We start from the raw sequence: 20,226 nt of genomic DNA on the forward strand, positions 1-20,226 counted from the left end.
TAGCTGCAAGGTTAGGTTGTTTATTCAAGACGTTTCCTGTTTCTTCAGGTGGTCTTGTATTGCTATAAACTACCCTCTTAGAACTGTATTTGCTGCATCCCATAGGTTTTGGGTCATCGTGTCTCCATTGTCATTTGTTTCTAGGTATTTTTTGATTTCCTCTTTGATTTGTTCCATGATCACTTCGTTATTAAGTAGTGTATTGTTTAGGCTCCATGTGTTTGTATTTTGTACAGATCTTTTCCTGTAATTGATATCTAGTCTCATAGCGCTGTGGTCAGAAAAGATACTTGATACAATTTCAATTTTCTTAAATATACCAAGCATTGATTTGTGACCCAAGATATGATCTATCCTGGAGAAAGTTCCATGAGCACTTGAGAAAAACGTGTATTCTGTTGTTTTTGGATGGAGTGTCCTATAAATATCAATTAAGTCCATCTTGTTTAATGTATCATTTAAAGTTTTTGTTTCCTTATTTATTTTCATTTTGGATGATCTGTCCATTGGTGAAAGTGAGGTGTTAAAGTCCCCTACTATGAACGTGTTACTGTCGATTTCCCCTTTTATGGCTGTTAGTATTTGCCTTATGTATTGAGGTGCTCCTATGTTGGGTGCATAAATATTTACAATTGTTATATCTTCTTCTTGGATCGATCCCTTGATCATTATGTAGTGTCCTTCTTTGTCTCTTCTAATAGGCTTTATTTTAAAATCTACTTTGTCTGATATGAGTATTGCTACTACAGCTTTCTTTTGGTTTCCATTTGCATGGACTATCTTTTTCCATCCCCTTACTTTCAGTCTGTATGTGTCTCTAGGTCTGAAGTGGGTCTCTTGTAGACAACATATACATGGGTCTTGTTTTTGTATCCATTCAGCCAATCTGTGTCTTTTGCAGGGAGCATTTAATCTATTTACATTTAAGGTAATTATCGATACGTATGTCCCTATTCCCATTTTGTACATTGTTTTGGGTTCATTATTGTAGGTCTTTTCCTTCTCTTGTGTTTCTTGCCTAGAGAAGTTCCTTTAGCATTTGTTGTAAAGCTGGTTTGGTGATACTGAACTCTCTCCTCTTTTGCTTGTCTGTAAAGGTTTTAATTTCTCCATCAAATCTGAATGAGATCGTTGCTGGTAGAGTAATCTTGGTTGCAGGTTTTTCTCCTTCGTCACTTTAAATATGTTCTGCCACTCCCTTCCGGCTTGCAGAGTTTCTACTGAAAGATCAGCTGTTTACCTTATGTGGATTCCCTTGTGTGTTATTTGTTGTTTTTCCCTTGCTGCTTTTAATATGCTTTATTTGTATTTAATTTTTGACAGGTTGATTTATATGTGTCTTGGTGTATTTCTCCTTGGATTTATCCTGTATGGGATTCTCTGTGCATCCTGGACTTCATTTACTATTTTCTTTCCTATATTAGGGAAGTTTTCAACTATAATATCTTCAAATATTTTCTCAGTCACTTTCTTTTTCTCTTCTTCTTCTGGAACCCCTATACTTTGAATGTTGTTGCGTTTAATGTTGCCCCAGAGGTCTCTGAGACTGTCCTCAGTTCTCTTCATTCCTTTCTCTTTATTCTGCTCTGCAGTAGTTATTTCCACTATTGTATCTTCCAGGACACTTATCCGTTCTTTTCCCTCAGTTATTCTGCTATTGATCCCATCTAGAGTATTTTTCATTTCATTTATTGTGTTGTTCATCGTTGTTTGTTTCATCTTTAGTTCTTCTAGGTCCTTGTTAAATGTTTCTTGCATTTTCTCTATTCTATTTCCAAGATTTTGGATCACTTTTACTATCCTTATTCTGAATTCTTTTTCAGGTAGACTGACTATTACCTCTTCATTTGTTAGGTCTGGTTGGTTTTTATCTTGCTCCTTCATCTGCGGTGTGTTTTTCTGTCTTCTCAGTTTGTTTATCTTACTGTGTTTGGTGTCTCCTTTTTGCAGGCTGCAGGTTCTTAGTTCTCGTTGATTTTGGTGTCTGTCCCCAGTGGCTAAGGTTGGTTCAGTGGATTGTGTCAGCTTTCTGGTGGTGGGGACTAGTGCCTGTGTTATGATGGATGAGGGTGGATCTTGTCTCTCTGGTGGGCAGGTCCAGGTCTGGTGGTGTGTTTTCGGGTGTCTGTGGACTTATTACTATTTTAGGCAGCCTCTCTGCTAATGGATGGGGTTGTGTTCCTGTTTTGCTAGTTGTTTGGCATAGGGTGTCCAGCACTGTACGTTGCTGGTCGTTGATTGAAGATGGGTGCTGGCGTTGAAATCGAGATCTCTGGGATATTTTTGCCATTTAATATTATGTGGAGCTGGGAGGTCTCTTGTTGACCAGAGTCCTGAAGTTGGCTCTCCCACCTCAGAGGCACAGCACTGACTCTTGGCTGCAGCATCAAGAGCCTTTCATCCACACGGCTCAGACTAGAAGTGAGAAAAAGTAGAGAGAAAGAATTACTAGAAGTAGGAAGAAAGAACGAAAGAAAGAAAGGAGGAAAGGAAGGAAGGAAGGAAGAAGAAAAGAAGGAAAGAATGAAAGAAGGCAGGGATGGAGGGAGGGAAGCTGGGAGGAAGGAAGGATGGAAGGAAGGAGGGAGGGAAGGAAAAAAGAAAGAAAGAAAGAAGATAAAGTAAAATATAATAAAGTTAGTAAATTAAAAATAATTATTAAGAAAATAAATTTTAAAAAAACGGACAAATAGAACCTTAGGACAAATGGTGGAAGCAAAGCTATACAGAAAAAATCTGATACAGAAGAATACACATACACTCTTACAAAAAGAGGAGAAGGGGAAAGAATCATAAATCTTGCTCATGTATTCCACAGATGCAGGGTATATCAAGTTGATTGTGGAGCTTTATTCTGCTTCTGAGGCTGCTGGGAGAGATTTCCCTTTCTCTTCTTTGTTCTCACAGCTTCCAGGTGTTTGGATTTGGTCCTGCCTCTTCGTGTAGGTCGCCAGAGGGCGTCTGTTTTTCGCTCAAACAGGACGGGGTTAAAGGAGCCACTGATTCGGGGACTCTGGCTCACTCAGACCTGGGGAAGGGACAGGCATGGAGTGCGTAGAAGGCCTGCGGTGGCAGAGGCCAGTGTGACATTGCACCAGCCTGAGGCTCGCCATGCATTCTCCCAGGGAAGTTGTCCCTGGATACCCGGATCCTGGCAGTGGTGGGCTGCACAGGCTCCCCAGAAGAGGGGTGTGAATAGTGACCTGTGCTCACACGCAGGCTTCTTGGTGGTGGCAGCAGCAGCCTTAGCGTCTCATGCCCATCTCTGGGGTCCGTGCTTTTAGCCTTGGCAAGCGCCCGTCTCTGGAGCTCCTTTAAGTAGCGCTCTTAATCCCCTCTCCTCATGCACCAGGAAACAAATAGGGAAGAAAAAGTCTCTTGCGTCTTCAACAGCTTCAGACCTTTTCCCAGACTCCCTCCCAGCTAGCCGTGGTGCACTAACCCCTTCAGGCTGTGTTCACGCCGCTAACACCAGTCCTCTCCCTGCACTCCGACCGAACCCCAAGCTTCAGCTCGCAGCCTCGCCTGCCCCGGTGGGTGAGCAGACAAGCCTCTGAGGCTGGTGAGTGCCAGTCGGCACTGATCCTCTGTGTGGGAATCTCCCCACTTTGCCTTCCGTACCCCTGTTGTTGCGCTCTGCTCCATGGCTCCGAAGCTCCCCCACTGCACCAACCGCAGTCTCCACATGCAAAGGGGCTTCCTCGTGTGTGGAAACATTTCCTCCTTCACAGCTCCCTCCCACTGGTGCAGGTCCCGTCCCTATTCTTTTGTCTCTGTTTTTTCATTTTTTCTTTTGCCCTACCCAGTTATGTGGGGAGTTTCTTGCCTTTTGTGAGGTCTGAGGTCTTCTGCCAGCATTCAGTAGGTGTTCTGTAGGTGTTGTTCCACGTGTAGAGGTATTTCTGGTGTATCCGGCCCGTCGTCCGCATGACTGTCATGGCTTCGGGCACTGGGGACCCTGCAGAGCCGGCAGCCTCAGTGAGGCTGCCCTCCCCTCGGCCTCTGGGGCAGTTCTGTGATGGCAGAGGGAAGAGACCCTGAGCTGCGGTAGTTCCAGCTCTCTCAAGCATCTTTTCTGACCACAACACTATGAGATTAGAAATGAATTACAGAGAAAAAAATGTAAAAAATACAAACACATGGAGGCTAAACAATAAGTTACTAAATAACAAAGAGATCACTGAAGAAATCAAAGAGGAAATCAAAAAATACCTAGAGAAAAATGACAATGAAAACATGATGATCCAAAACCTATGGGATGCAGCAAAAGCAGTTCTATGATGGAGGTTTATACCTATACAAGTCTACCTCATGAAAAAAGAAAAATCTACCCTTACACCTAAAGGAACCAGAAAAAGAAGAACAAAACCCAAAGTTAGCCGAAGGAAAGAAATCATAAAAATGAGAGCAGAAATAAATGAAATGGAAACAAAGAAAACAATAGCAATGATCAATAAAACTAAAAGCTGGTTCTTTGAGAAGATAAAGAAAATTGATAAACCATTAGGCAGACTCATCAAGAAAAAGAGGGAGAGAGCTCAAATCAATAAAATTAGAAATGAAAAAGGAGAAGTTACAACAGACACCTCAGAAATACAAAGCGTCCTAAGTGACTACTACAAGAAACTCTATGCCAATAAAATAGAACACCTGGAAGAAATTGACAAACTCTTAGAAAGATATAACCTTCCAAGACTGAACTAGGAAGAAATAGAAAATACGAACAGAACAATCAAAAAGAATGAAATTGAAACTGTGATTGAAAACCTTCCAACAAACAAAAGTCCAGCAACAGATGGCTACACAGGTGAATTATATCAAACATTTAGAGAAGAGCTAACACCCATCCTTCTCAAACTCTTCCAAAAAATAGCAGAGGCAGGAACACTCCCAAACTCATTCTACGAGGCCACCATCATTCTGATACCAATACCAGACAAAGATACTACATAAAAAGAAAATTACATAACAATATCATTGATGAGTATAGACACAAATATCCTCAACAAAATACTACCAAACAGAATCCCACAATACATTAAAAGGATTATATACCATGATCACATAGGATTTATCCCAGGGATACAAGGATTCTTCAATATACGTAAATCAATCAATGTGATAAACCATATTAACAAATTGAAGAATAAAAACCATATGATCATCTCAATACAAGCAAAAAGCTTTTGACAAAATTCAACACCCATTTATGATAAAAACACTCCAGAAAGTGTGCATAGAGGGAACTTACCTCAATATAATAAAGGCCATATATGACAAACCCACAGCAAACATCATTCTCAATGGTGAAAAACTGAAAGCATTTCCTCTAAGATCAGGAAGACAAGGATGTCCACTCTCAGCACTAATATTGAACATGATTTTGGAAGTCCTAGCCAAGCAATCAGAGAAGAAAAAGAAATAAAAGGAATACAAATTGGAAAAGAAGTAGTAAAACTGTCACTGTTTGCAGATGACATGATATTATACAGAGAAAATCCTAAAGTTGCCACCAGAAAACTACTATTGTTAATCAATGAATTTGGTAAAGTTGCAGGATACAAAATTAATGCACAGAAATCTCTGGCATTGCTATACACTAATGATGACAAATCTGAAAGAGAAATTAAGGAAACACTCCCATTTACCACTGCAACAAAAAGAATAAAATACCTAGGAATAAACCTACCTAGGGAGACAAAGACCAGTATGCAGAAAACTATGACACTTATGAAAGAAATTAAAGATGAAACCAACAGATGGAGAGATATACCATGTTCTTGGATTGGAAGAATCAATACTGTGAAAATGACTATACTACCCAAAGCAATCTACAGAATTAATTCAATCCCTATCAAATTACCAGTGGCATATTTTAAGGAACTAGAACAAAATAATCTTAAAATTTGGATGGAGACAAAAAAGACCCCGAATAGCCAAAGCTGTCTTGAGGGAAAAAAAACGGAGCTGGAGGAATCAGACTCAGTGACTTCAGACTATACCACAAAGCTACAGTAATCAAGACAATATGGTACTGGCATAAAACCAGAAACATAGATCAATGGAACAAGACAGAAACCCAGACATAAACCCATGCACCTATGGTCAACTAATCTATGACAAAGGAGGCAAAGATATACAATGGTGAAAAGACAGTCTCTTCAATAAGTGTTGCTGGGAAAACTGGACAGCTACATGTAAAAGAATGAAATTAGAACACTCCCTAACACCATACACAAAAATAAACTCAAAATGCATTTGAGACCTAAATGTAAGACCGGACAATATAAAACTCTTACAGGAAAACATAGGCAGAACACTCTGGCAAAAATCACTGCAGTATCTTTTTTGATCCACCTCCTAGAGTAATGGAAATAAAAACAAAAATAAACAAATGGGACCTAATGAAACTTCAAAGTTTTTGCACAGCAAAGGAAACCAAAAACAAGATTAAAATACAACCCTCAGAATGGGAGAAAATATTTGCAAATGAATCAACAAAGGATTAGTCTCCAAAATATATAAACAGCTCATGCAGCTCGATATTTAGAAAACAAACAACCCAGTCCAAAAATGGGCAGAAGACCTAAATAGACATTTCTCCAAAGAAGACATACAGGTGGCCAAGAAGCACATGGAAAGCTGCTCAACATCACTAATTATTATAGAAATGCAAATCGAAACTACAATGAGGTATCACCTCACAACAGTTAGAATGGGCATTATCAGAAAATCTACAAACAATAAATGCTGGAGAGGGTGTGGAGAAAAGGGAACCCTCTTGCACTGTTGGGGGGAATGTAAATTGATACAGCCACTATGCAGAACAGTATGGAGGTTCCTTAAAAAACTAAAAATAGAATTACCATATGATTGAGCAATCCCACTACTGGGCATATACCCAGATAAAACTATAATTCAAAAAGACACATGCATCCCAATGTTCATTGCAGCACTATTTACAGTAGCCAGATCATGGAAGCAACCTAAATGCCTATCGACAGAGGAATGGATAAAGAAGATGTGGTATGTATATACAATGGAATATTACTCAGCCATAAAAAGGAATGAAATTCGGTCATTTGTTGAGACATGGATGGATCTAGTGACTGTCATTCAGAGTGAAGTAAGTCAGAAAGGGAAAAACAAATATCATATATTAACGCATATATGTGGAACCTATAAAACTGGTACAGATGAACCGGTTTGCAGGGCAGAAATTGAGACACAGATGTAGAGAACAAATGTATGGACACCAAGGGGGGAAAGCAGCAGAGGGGTGGGAGTGGTGTTGTGATGAATTGGTCTATTTGGACTGACACGTATACACTGATGTGTATAATATTGATGACTAATAAGGACCTGGTGTATAAAAAAATAAAATAAAATGAAAAACCAAACAAGAGATTATTATCTAGACAATATAAAGGACTACTGTAATTCAAAGAGAAAAAGACAGAGGCTGTAATAGAAAAAGAGGCAAAACATAAAAAGGCAAGTTACAGAATAGGAAATCCAATAAGCATACAACCATGAAGAGACACTCAAAACACTGGAATCATATAAACGAAAATTAAAACCAAAAGATATTGCTTTAAGGCTGTAAGACTGGCAAAAACTGGAAGACTAGAAAATGCCAAGTGTTGATAGGGATGTGGGGATAAAAGAACCCTCATCTACTACAACTGGCAGGGGGCGAGGGGGTATAGAGAGATTGAGACTATTTAGGAGGGCAATCTGGTACTACATAAGCAAAATACACATAAAAAAGTACACTCTATGACAGAGGAATTCTATTCTTGAAAATGAGCCCAAAGAAATTTTCATACAGGTTCTAAAGAGGATATATACAAGAATGAACATTTCCATCACTGGCAGAATAGATAGGTCAGATGTGGTGGAGCATTAAGCAAGTATTAGAACCAATGAATTGGAGGTACACATAGCAACATGAATAGATCCAAGAAATGCATAATTTAGTGAAAAAGTAAGAAACAGAATGATATACTGCAGATATCACTAGTTACATAAATTAAAAATTCATGCATATGAAACAGCCATCATGTTTTAAAGGACATATTCATTGAATCTGTAGATTGCTTTGTGTAGTATAGTCATTTTTACAATGTTGATTCTGCCAATCCAAGAACATGGTGTATCTCTCCATCTATTTGTACCATCTTTAATTTCTTTCATCAGTGTCTCATAATTTTCTGCACACAGATCTTTTGTCTCCTTAGGTAGGTTTATTCCTAGATACGTTATTCTTTTAGTTGCAATGGTAAATGGGAGTGTTTTCTTAATTTCACTTTCAGATTTTTCATCATTAGTGTATAGGAATGCAAGAAATTTCTATGCCTTAATTTTGTATCCTGCTATTATACCAAATTCATTAATTAGCTCTAGTAGATTTCTGGTAGCAACTTTAGGATTCTGTATATATAGTATAATGTCATCTTCAAACAGTGACAGTTTTACTCCTTTCCCAAACTTCCAAAACTATGTTGAATAAGAGTAGTGACAGTGGGCAACCATTTCTTTTTCCTGATCTTAGTGGAAATGGTTTCAGTTTTTCACCATTGAGGATGATGTTGGCTGTGGGTTTGTCATATATGGCCTTTATTATGTTGAGGAAAGTTCCCTCTATGCCTACTTTCTGGAGGGTATTTTAACATAAATGTTTGTTGAATTTTGTTGAAAGATTTCTCTGCAACTATTGAGATGATCATGTGGTTTTTCTCCTTCAATTTGTTAATATGGTGTATCACATTGATTGATTTGCGTATATTGAAGAATGCTTGCATTCCTGGGATAAATCCCACTTGATCATGTTGTATGATCCTTTTAATGTGCTGTTGGATTCTGTTTGCTAGTATCTTGTTGAGGATTTCTGCATCTATGTTCATCAGTGATATTGGCCTGTAGCTTTCTATCAAACTAACACTGGCATTTTTCACAGAACTAGAACAAAAATGTTCACAATTTGTATGGAAAAACAAAATAACCTGAATAGCCAAATCAATCTTGAGAAAGAAACATGGAGCTGGAGGAATCAGGCTCCCTGACTTAAGACTATACTACAAAGCTACAGCAATCAAGCCAGTATGGTTCTGGCACAAAAATAATAATATAGATCAATGGAACAGGATAGAATACCCAGCAATAAACCCACGCATTTACGGTCACCTTATCTTTGATAAAGGAGGCAAGAATATACACTGGAGAAAAGACAGCCTCTTAAATAAGTGGTGCTGGGAAAACAGGACAGCTACATGTAAAAGAATGAAATTAGAACACTCCTTAACAACATACACAAAAATAAACTCAAAATGGATTAAAGGCCTAAATGTAAGGCCAGACAGTATCAAAGTCTTAGAGGAAAACATAGGCAGAACACTCTATGACATAAATCACAGTAAGATCCTTTTACACCCATCTCCTAGAGAAATGGAAATAAAAACAAAAATAAACAAATGGGACCTAATGAATCTTAAAAGCTTTTGCACAGCAAAGGAAACCATAAACAACACCAAAAGACAACCCTCAGAATGGGAGATAATATTTGCAAATGAAGCAACTGACAAAGGATTAATCTCCAAAATTTACAAGCAGCTCATGAAGCTCAATAACAAAAAAACAAACAACCCAATCCAAAAATGGGCAGAAGACCTAAATAGACATTTCTCCAAAGAAGATATACAGACTGCCAACAAACACATGAAAGAATGATCAACATCATTAATCATTAGAGAAATGCAATTCAAAACTACAATGAGATATCATCTCACACCGGTCAGAATGGCCATCATCAAAAATCTACAAACAATAAACATTGGAGAGGGTGTGGAGAAAAGGGCACCCTCCTGCACTGTTGGTGGGAATGTAAATTGATACAGCCACTATGGAGAACAGTATGGAGGTTCCTTAAAAACTAAAAATAGAACTACTATATGACCGAGCAATCCCACTACTTGGCATATACCCTGAGAAAACCATAATTCAAAAAGAGTCATGTACCAAAATGTTCATTGCAGCTCTATTTACAATAGCCAGGACATGGAAGCAATCTAATTGTCCATCAACAGATAAATGGATGAAGAAAATATGGCACATATATACAATGGAATATTACTCAACTGTAAAAAGAAATGAAATTGAATTATTTGTAGTGAGGTGGATGGAACTAGAGTCTGTCATATAGAGGGAAGTAAGTCAGAAAGAGAAAAATAAATACCGTATGCTAACACACATATATGGAATTAAGAAAAAATAAGGTCATGAAGAACCTAGGGGCAAGACGGGAATAAAGACACAGACCTACTAGAGAATGGACCTGAGGATACAGGGAGGGGGAATGGTAAGCTGGGACAATGTGAGAGAGTGGCATGGACATATATACACTACCAAACGCAAAATAGATAGCTACTGGGAAGCAGCTGGATAGCACAGGGAGATCAGCTCGGTGCTTTGTGACCACCTAGAGGGGTAGCATAGGGAGGGTGGGAAGGAGGGAGATGCAAGAGGTAAAAGATATGGGAACATATGTGTGTGTATAACTCATTCACTTTGTTATAAAGCAGAAACTAACACACCATTTTAAAGCAATTATACTCCGAAAAAGATGTTTTAAAAAAAGACATATTCAAATATAACATTAGTCACATTAGAATGCTTGCATATAATAAGGAAGGGAAATAGAAGAAAAGGGGGATAAATTAATAGGTCCAGGCATACCTTGTTTTAATGTGTTTCATTGCTCTCTGCAGATATTTAGTTTTATACAAATTGAAGGTTTGTGGCAAACCTGTGTCTAACAATTCTATCTGTGCCATTTTCCAAAAGGATTTGCTCATTTCATGTCTCTGTGCCAAATTTTGCTAATTCTCAGAATGTTTCAAACCTTTCCTTATTATTATATTTGTTATGGTGATGTGTAATCAGTGATCTTTGATGCTTCTATTATAATTGTTTGGGGATGACATTAACCATGTGCATACAAGACAGGGAACTCAATCAATAAATGTTGTCTGTGTTCTCACTACTCCACCAACAGCCATTCCCCTTCTCTCTCCCTCTCCTTGGGGCCTCCCTATTCCCTGAGACACCACAGTATTGAAAATAGGCCAATTAACAACACTACAATGGCTTCTACTGTTCAAGTAAAAGGAAGAGAAGCATGTCTCTCACTTTAAGTCAAAAACTAGAAATGATTAAGATCAGTAAGGAAGGTAGACCTTCAAGATGGTGAAGGAGTAAGACTTGGAGATCACCTTCCCCCTACAAATACATCAGAAATACATCTATATGCGGAACAACTCCTACAGAATACTTACTGAACGCTGGCAGAAGACCTCAGACTTCCCAAAAGGCAAGAAACTCCCCATGTACCAGGGTACGGCAAAAGAAAAAACAGAGACAAAAGCATAGGGACAGAACCTGCACCACAGGGATGGAGCTGTGAAGGAGGAAATCTTTCCCCACACTAGGAAGCCCCTTCACTGGCAAAGATGGGGGGGGGTGGGAAGCTTCGGAGCCATAGAAGAGAATGCAGCAGTAAGGATGCAGAGGGCAAAGCGGAGAGATTCCCGCACAGAGTATCAGTGCCAACCAGCACTCAGAAGCCTGAGAGGCTTGTCTGCTTACCCACTGGAACGGGTGGGAGAAGGGAGCTGAGGCTCCAGCTTTGAAGTTCAGATCCCAGGGAGAGGACTGGGTTTGGCTGTGTGAAGACAGCCTGAAAGGGGCTAGTGCACCACAGCTAACAGGGAGGAAGCCCAGGAAAAGGTCTGGAACTGCCTAAGAGGCAAGAGACCATTGTTTTGGGGTGCAGGAGGAGAGGGGATTCAGAGCACTGCCTAAACGAGCTCCAGAGTTGGACGTGATCCGTGACTATCAGCGCAGACACCAAGACGGGCATGAAATGATAAGATTGCTGCTGCAGCCACCAAGAAGCCTGTGTGCAAGCAGGAGCATGCTCCTCCCAGGAGCACGCACAGCCTGCCACTGCCAGGGTCCTGTAATCCAAGGAAAACTTCACCGGGAGAACAAATGGCACGCCTCAGGCTGCTGCAACGTCACACCGGCCTCTGCTGCCAAAGGCCTGCCCCGCATTATATAACCCCGCATTATATAACCCTTCCTCCCCCCAGCCTGAGTGAGCCAGAGCCACCTAACCAGCTACTACTTTACCCCTGTCCAGTCTGAATGAAGAACAGATGCCCTCAGGTGACCTACACACAGAGGTGGGGTCAAATCAAAAGCTGAACCCCAGGACCTGTGGGAAAAAAGAAGAGAAAGGGAAATTTCTCCCAACAGCCCCAGGAGCAGTGGATTAAATCTCCACAATCAACTTGATGTACACTGCATCTGTGGAATACCTGAATAGACAACTAATCATCCCAAAATTGAGGCAGTGGATTTTGGGAGCAACTGTAGACTTGGGGTTTACTTTCTGCATCTAACTTGTTTATGGTTTATGTTTATCTTAGTTTAGTATTCAGAATATATTATCATTGGTAGATTTGTTTTTCGGTTTGGGTGCTCTCTTCTTTCTTTCTTTCTTTTCTTATTACTTTTTATTTTTTCTTAATTTTTAATAATGTTTATTTTTTATTTTAATAACTTTATTTTATTTATTTATTTATTTTTCTTTCTTTCTTTCTATCTTTCTTCTCCCTTTTCTTCTGAGCTGCGTGGATGAAAGGATCTTGGTGCTCTGACCAGGTTTCAGACCTGTGCCTCTGACGTGGGAGAGCTGAGTTCAGAACATTGATTGACAAGAGACCTCCCAGCTCCACATAACATCAAATGGCGAAAACTCTCCCAGATAGCTCCATCTCAACACTAAGACCCAGCTCCATTCAATAACCAGCAAGCTTCAGTGCTTGACACCAGATTCCAACAACTAGCAACATAGGAACACAACCCCACCCATTAGCAGAGAGGCTTCATAAAATCATAATAAGGTAGCAGACACCCAAAAACAAACCACTGAATGCAGTCCTGCCCACCAGAAAGAGAATATCCAGGCTTATGCAACAGAAAACAGGCACCAGTCCCCTTCACCAGAAAGCCTACACAACCCACTGAACCAACCTTAACCACTGGGGTCAGACACCAAAAACTATAGAAACTACGGACCTGCAGCCTGCAAAAAGGAGACACCAAACACAGTAAGTTAAGCAAAATGAGAAGACAGACAAACACACAGAAGATGAAGAAGCAAGGTAAAAACCCACCAGACCAAACAAATGAAGAGGAAATAGGCAGTCTACCTGAAAAATAATTCAGAATAAGGATAGTAAAGGTGATCCAAAATATTGGAAATAGAATGGAGAAAATACAAGAAACGCTTAACAAGGACCTATAAGAACAAAAGAGCAAAGAAACAATGATGAACAACACAATAAATGACATTAAAAATTCTCTAGAAGGAATCAATACCAGTATAACTGAGGCAGAAGAATGGAAAAGTGACATGGAAGATAATAGTGGAAAAAACTACCTCAGAGCAGAAAAAGGAAAAAAGAATGAAAAGAATTGAGGACAGTCTCAGACCCCTATGGGACAACATTAAATGCACCAACAGTGGAATTATAGGGGTCCCAGAAGAAGAAGAGAAAAAGAAAGGGACTGAGAAAATATTTGAAGAGATTATAGTTGAAAACGTCCCTAATATGGGAAAGGAAATAGTCAATCAAGTCCAGGAGGCACAGAGAGTCCCATACAGGATAAATCCAAGGATAAACATGCCAGGACACATATTAATCAAACTATCAAAAATTAAATACAAAGAAAAAATATTAAAAGCAGCAAGGGAAAAACAACAAATAACATACAAGGAAATCCCCATAAGGTTAACAGCTGATCTTTCACCAGAAACACTGCAAGCCAGAAGGCAGTGGCAGGACATATTTAAGGTGATAAAAGGGAAAATCCTACAACCAAGATGACTCCACCCAGCAAGGATCCCATTCACATTTGATGGAGAAATTAAAATCTTTACAAACAAGCAAAAGTTAAGATAATTCATCACCACAAAACCACTTTTACAACAAATGCTAAAGGAGCTGCTCTAGGCAGGAAACACAAGAGAAGGAAAAGACCTACAACAACAAAGCCAAAACAATTAAGAAAATGGTAATAGGAACATACATATCGATAACTACCTTAAAAGTGAATGGATTAAATGCTCCTACTAAAAGGCAGAGACTGGCTGAATGGATACAAAAACAAGACCCATATATACGCTGTCTACAAGAGACCCATTTCAGACCTAGGGACACATACAGACTGGACATGAGGGTATGGAAAAAGATATTCCATGAAAATGGAAATCAAAATAAACCTGGAGTAGCATTTCTCATATCAGACAAAATAGACTTTAAAATAAAGACTCTTCCAAGAGACAAAGAAAGACACTACATAATGATCAAGGGATCAATCCAAGAACAAGATATAACAATTGTAAATATTTATGAACACAGTATAAGAGCACCTCAATACATAATGCAAATGCTAACAGCCATAAAAGGGGAAATCAACAGCAGCACATAAGAGTAGGGGACTTTAACACCCCAGTTTCACCAATGGACAGATCATCCAAAATGAACATAAATAAGGCAACACAAGCTGTAAATTACACATAAAACAAGATGGACTTAATTGATAGTTATAGGGCATTCCATACCCCAAAAAACAGAATACCCTTTCTTCTCAAGTGCTCATGGAACATTCTCCAGAATAGATCATATATTGGGTCACAAATCAAGCCTTGGTAAATTTAAGAAAATCGAAATTTTATCAAGTATCTTTCATGACCACAATGCTATCAGACTAGATATCAATTACAGAAAAAAACCTGAAAGAAATACAAACACACAGAGGCTAAACAATACACTACCAAATAACCAAAGATCACTGAAGAAATCAAAGAGGAAATCAAAAATTACCAAGAAACATATGACAATGAAAACACAATGACCCAAAACCTATTGGATGCAGCAAAAGCAGTTCTAAGACGGAAGTTTATAGCAATACAGTCCTACGTCAAGAAACAAGAAACATCTCAAATAAACAACCTAACGTTGCACCTAAAGCAATTAGAGAAAAAATAACAAAAAAAACCCCAAAGTTAGCAGAAGGAAGGAAATCATAAAGATCATATCAGAAATACATGAAAGAAATGAAATAAAAGAAATTAAGGAAACAGTAGCAAAGATCAATAAAACTAAAAGCTGGTTCTTTGAAAAGATAAACAAAACTGATAAACCATTAGCCAGACTCATCAAGAAAAAAAGGCAGAAGACTCAAACGAACAGAATTACAAATGAAAAAGGAAAAGTAACAAGTGACACCGCAGAAATACAAAGGACCATGAGAGATTACTACAAGCAACTATATGCCAATAAAGTGGACCACCTGGAAGAAATGGACAAATTCTGAGGAAAGTACAACGTTCTGTGACTGAACCAGGAAGAAATAGAACATATAAACAGACCAATCACAAGCACTAACATTGAGACTGTGATAAAAAAATCTTCCAACAAAGAAAAGCCCAGGATCAGATGGATTCACAGGAGGATTCTTTCAAACATTTATAGAAGAGCTAACACCTGTCATTCTCAAACTCTTCCAAACTATAGCAGAGGGAGGAGCACTCCCAATCACATTCTATGAAGCCACCATCACCCTGATACCAAAACCAGACAAATATGTCACAAAGAAAGAAAACTACAGTCTAATAACACTGATGAATATTGATGCAGAACTCCTCAACAAAATACTAGCAAACACAATCCAACAGCACATTAAAAGAATCACACACCATGATCAAGAGGGGTTTATCCCAGGAATGCAAGGATTCTTCAATATACATGAATCAATCAATGCAATACACCATATTAACAAACTGAAGGAGAAAAACCACATGATAATCACAATAGATGCAGAAAAAGCTTTTGACAAAATTCAACACCCATTTATGATAAAAACTCTTCAGAAAGTAGGCATAGAGGGAACCTACCTCAACATAATAAAGGTCCCATAGGACAAACCCACAGCCAACATCATTCTCAATGGTGAAAAACAGAAACTATATCCACTAAGATCAGAAACAAGACAAGGTTGTCCACTCTCACAACTATTATTCAACATCGTTTTGGAAGTTTTCACTACAGCAATCAGAGAAGAAAAAAAAAAGGAATTCAAATTGGAAAAGAAGAAGTAAAGCTGTCACTGTTTGCAGATGACATGATAGTATACATAGAGAATCCTAAAGATGCTACTGGAAAACTACTAGAGCTAATCAATGAATTTGGTAAAGTTGCAGGATACAAAATTAATGCACAGAAATCCCTGGCATTCCTATACACTCATGATGAAAAATCTGAAAGAGAAATTAAGGAAACATTTCCATTTACCACTGCAACAAAAATAATAAAATACCTAGGAATAAACCTACCCTAGGAGACAAAAGACCTGTAGGCAGAAAAGTATAAGTCACTGATGAAAAACTAAAGATGATACAAACAGATGGAGAGATATACCATGTTCTTGGATTGGAAGAATCAACATTGTGAAAATGACTATAGAATCCAAAGCAATCTACAGATTAAATGCAATCCCTATCAAACAACCAATGGCATTTTTCAAAGAATGAGAACAAAAAATTGCACAATTTGTATGGAAACACAAAAGACCCTGAAGAGCCAAAGCATCTTGAGAAAGAAAAACGTAGCAGGAGGATTCAGGCCCCCTGACTTCAGACTATACTACAAAGCTACAGTAATCGAGACAGTACACTACTGGCAGAAAAACAGAAATATAGGTCAATGGAACAAGATAGAAATCCCAGAGATAAAGCCACCCACATATGGTCACCTTATCTTTGATAAAGTAGGCAAGAATATGCAGTGGAATAAAGACAGTCTCTTCAATAAGTGGTGCTGGGAAAACTGGACAGCCTCAAGTAAAAGTATGAAATTAGAACACTCCCTAACACCATACACAAAAATAAACTCAAAATGGATTAAAGACATAAATTTAAGGCCAGACATGATCAAACTCTTAGAGGAAAACATAGGCAGAACACTATTACATAAATCACAGCAAGATCCTTTTTAACCCATCTCCTAGAGAAATGGAAATAAAAACAAAAATAAACAAGTAGGACCTAATGAAACTTCAAAGCTTTTGCACAGCAAAGGAAACCATAAACAAGACGAAAAGACAACACTCAGAATGGGAGAAAATATTTGCAGATGAAGCAATTGACAAAGGATTAATCTCCAAAATTTACTAGCAGCTCATGCAGCTCAGTAACAAAAAAAAAAACAACAACCTAATCCAAAAATGTGCACAAGACCTAAATAGACATTTCTCCAAAGAAGATATACAGATCGCCAACTAACACATGAAAGGATGCTCAACATCATTAATCATTTGAGAAAGGCATATCAAAACTACAATTAGGTATCACCGCACACCTGTCAGAATAGCCATCATCAAAAAATGTACAAACAATAAATGCTGGAGTGGGTGTGGAGAAAAGGGAACCTTCTTGCACTCTTGATGGGAATGTAAATTGATACAGCCACTATGGAGAACAGTATGGAGGTTCCTTAAAAGTAAAAAATATAACTACCATATGACCCAGCAATCCCACTACTGGGCATATACCCCGAGAAATCCATAATTCAAAGAGTCATATACCACAGTGTTCATTGCAACACTATTTACAGTAGCCAGGACATGGAAGCAACCTAAGTGTCGATTGACAGATGAATGGATAAAGAATATGTGGCACATATATACAGTGGAATATTACTCAGCCATAAAAGGAAATGAAATTGAGTTATTTGAGGTGAGGTGGATGAACGTAGAGTCTGTCATACACAGTGAAGTAAGTCAGAAAGAGAAAGACAAACACCATATGCTAACACATATATATGGAATCAAAAAAAATAGTTCTGATGAACCTAGGGACAGGACAGGAATAAAGACGTAGATCTAGAGAATGGACTTGAGGACACGGGAGGGGGAAGTGTAAGCTGGAATTAAGTGATAGAGTAGCACTGACATATATACACTACCAAATGTAAATAGATAGCTAGTGGGAAGCAGCCACATAGCACAGGCAGATCAGCTCAGTGCTTTGTGACCACCTAGAGGGGTGTGATAGGGAGGGTGGCGGGGAGATGCAAGAGGGCAGGGATATGGGGATATATGTATACACATAGCTGATTCAATTTGTTATACAACAGAAACTAACACAACATTGTAATGCAATTATACTCTAATAGATGTTAAAAAAACACATATCTGAAAAATGACTGGTATACATATATATAAAGAACAATTAAAACTCAGCAATAAGACAACAGACAACCCAATAAACAAATCGGCAAAGTTCTGAATAGACATCTCACTAAAGAAGATATGCAGGACTTCCCTGGTGGTGCAGTGGTTAAGAATCGCCTCTCAATGCAGGGTACATGGGTTCGAGCCTTGGTGCAGGAAGATCCAACATGCCGTGGAGCAACTAAGCCCATGCACCACAACTCCTGTACTTGAGCTCTAGAGCCCACGTGTTGCAAATACTGAAGTCCGTGTGCCTAGAACCTGTGCTCCACAATGAGAGAAGCCACTGCAATGAGAAGCTGGCACACCACAACAAAGAGTAGCCCCCTCTCACCACAAGTAGAGTAAGCCTGGGCACAGCAATGAGGACCCAACACAGCCAAAAATAAATTAAAAAAAAAGAAGATATGAAGATGGCACATAAGCATATGAAAAGATGCTCCACATCATAAGTCATGAAGGAAATGGAAATTAAAACAACAATGAGATACCACTATACACCTATTAGAATAGCCAAAATCCTAAACACTGACAACAGATGCTGGTGAGGATGTAGAGCAAAGGGAACTCTCATTCATTGCTTATAGGAATGCAAAACAGTACAGTCACTTTGGAAGACATTTTGGTGGTTTCATACAAAACTAAACATAATCTTACCATAAAATACAGCAACTGTGCTCCTTGGTATGTGCCCCAATCAGTTGAAAATTTATGCCCACATAAAACGTGCACACATTTATTGCAACTTTATTCATAATTGCCAAAACTTGGAAGCAACCAAGATATGCTTTAATAAGTGAATGGATAACGAAACTGTGTTACATTCAGTCATTAGAATACTATTCAGTGATTTAAAAAATGAGCTATCAAGCCATGAAAAGACATGGAGAAATCTTCAATGTATATTGCTAAATGAAATAAGCAAATATGAAAAGGCTACGTACTGTATGATTCCAACCCCGTGGCATTCTGGAAAAGGCAAAACTCTGGAGGCAGAAAAAAGATCTATGATTCCAGGAGTTGAGGGGTGGGAGGAGATATGAATGGGCAAAGCATGCAGGCATTTTAGGGCTATAAAAATATTCTATATGATACCATACTGATGGATACATTTGTCCAAACCCATAAAACGTACAAAACCAAGAGTGAACCCTAATGTAAATGATGAACTTAATCATAATAATGTTTCAATATTGGGTCATCAATTGTAAGAAATGTATCACACTAATGCAAGATGTCAATAACAGGAGAAACTGAACAGGGCAGGGGGAGGGTGGATGAGGGTGTATATGGGAAAACATCCCAATTTTTCTGTAAATCTAAATTGCTCCAAAAAACTGAAGTTTTCTTTTTTTAAAGAAAGAATGAAAGGAGTGGCCTGAATTCTCAGTAATTATCTCACTTGATCTACAAGCAGACATAGTTAGCAATCCTTCCTCCTTGAAACACATAGAAAGTTAATGGCAAACCTGAGTTGAAACTGAATAGATATAGAAAAAGAGGGTTGGATCAAAAAAGATTCTACTCAAATTGGGTGATTATTTATTCTGGTTAAAAGACTGAAAGAGAGTATGTACTCATACTGGAGGGAAAATATTTTTTTCAAGGTTGTGTGCATGGCATATTATAGAACAACACTGTGCAATAGGAAACCTGGGTACAAATTCAGCTCTGCCAATAGGGTAACCTTAGGGAACGTACTTCAACTCTCTGTACCAGTTGCCTCACCTGTAAAATGGGGAAAATTATGCCTGCCATGTGAATTTATTATAAATATCAAATGTATATAATGGCACTTAATAAACCATAAGAGGTGATTACTACAGGATAGTTTGACCCAGAAAAGCTCACATATTTAGATTCTAA

At 38.5% G+C, this 20,226-nt stretch overlaps 1 protein-coding gene across 1 annotated transcript in view; it reads right to left on the reverse strand.

Moving 5' to 3' along the window:
• Positions 1-3,645, reverse strand: part of MTMR8 (myotubularin related protein 8) — a gene marked incomplete at both ends in the record, with an annotated part of 165,888 nt that extends 162,243 nt beyond the window's left edge. The window contains one exon of the mRNA XM_082682060.1: positions 3,622-3,645. Coding sequence (XP_082538186.1) covers positions 3,622-3,645 — 24 coding nt within the window. The remainder of the gene's footprint in view (positions 1-3,621) is intronic.
• Positions 3,646-20,226: the final 16,581 nt, after the last annotated feature.

Source organism: Grampus griseus, assembly GCF_964374135.1.
Source record: "Grampus griseus genome assembly, chromosome: X".
Lineage (NCBI taxonomy): Eukaryota > Metazoa > Chordata > Mammalia > Artiodactyla > Delphinidae > Grampus > Grampus griseus.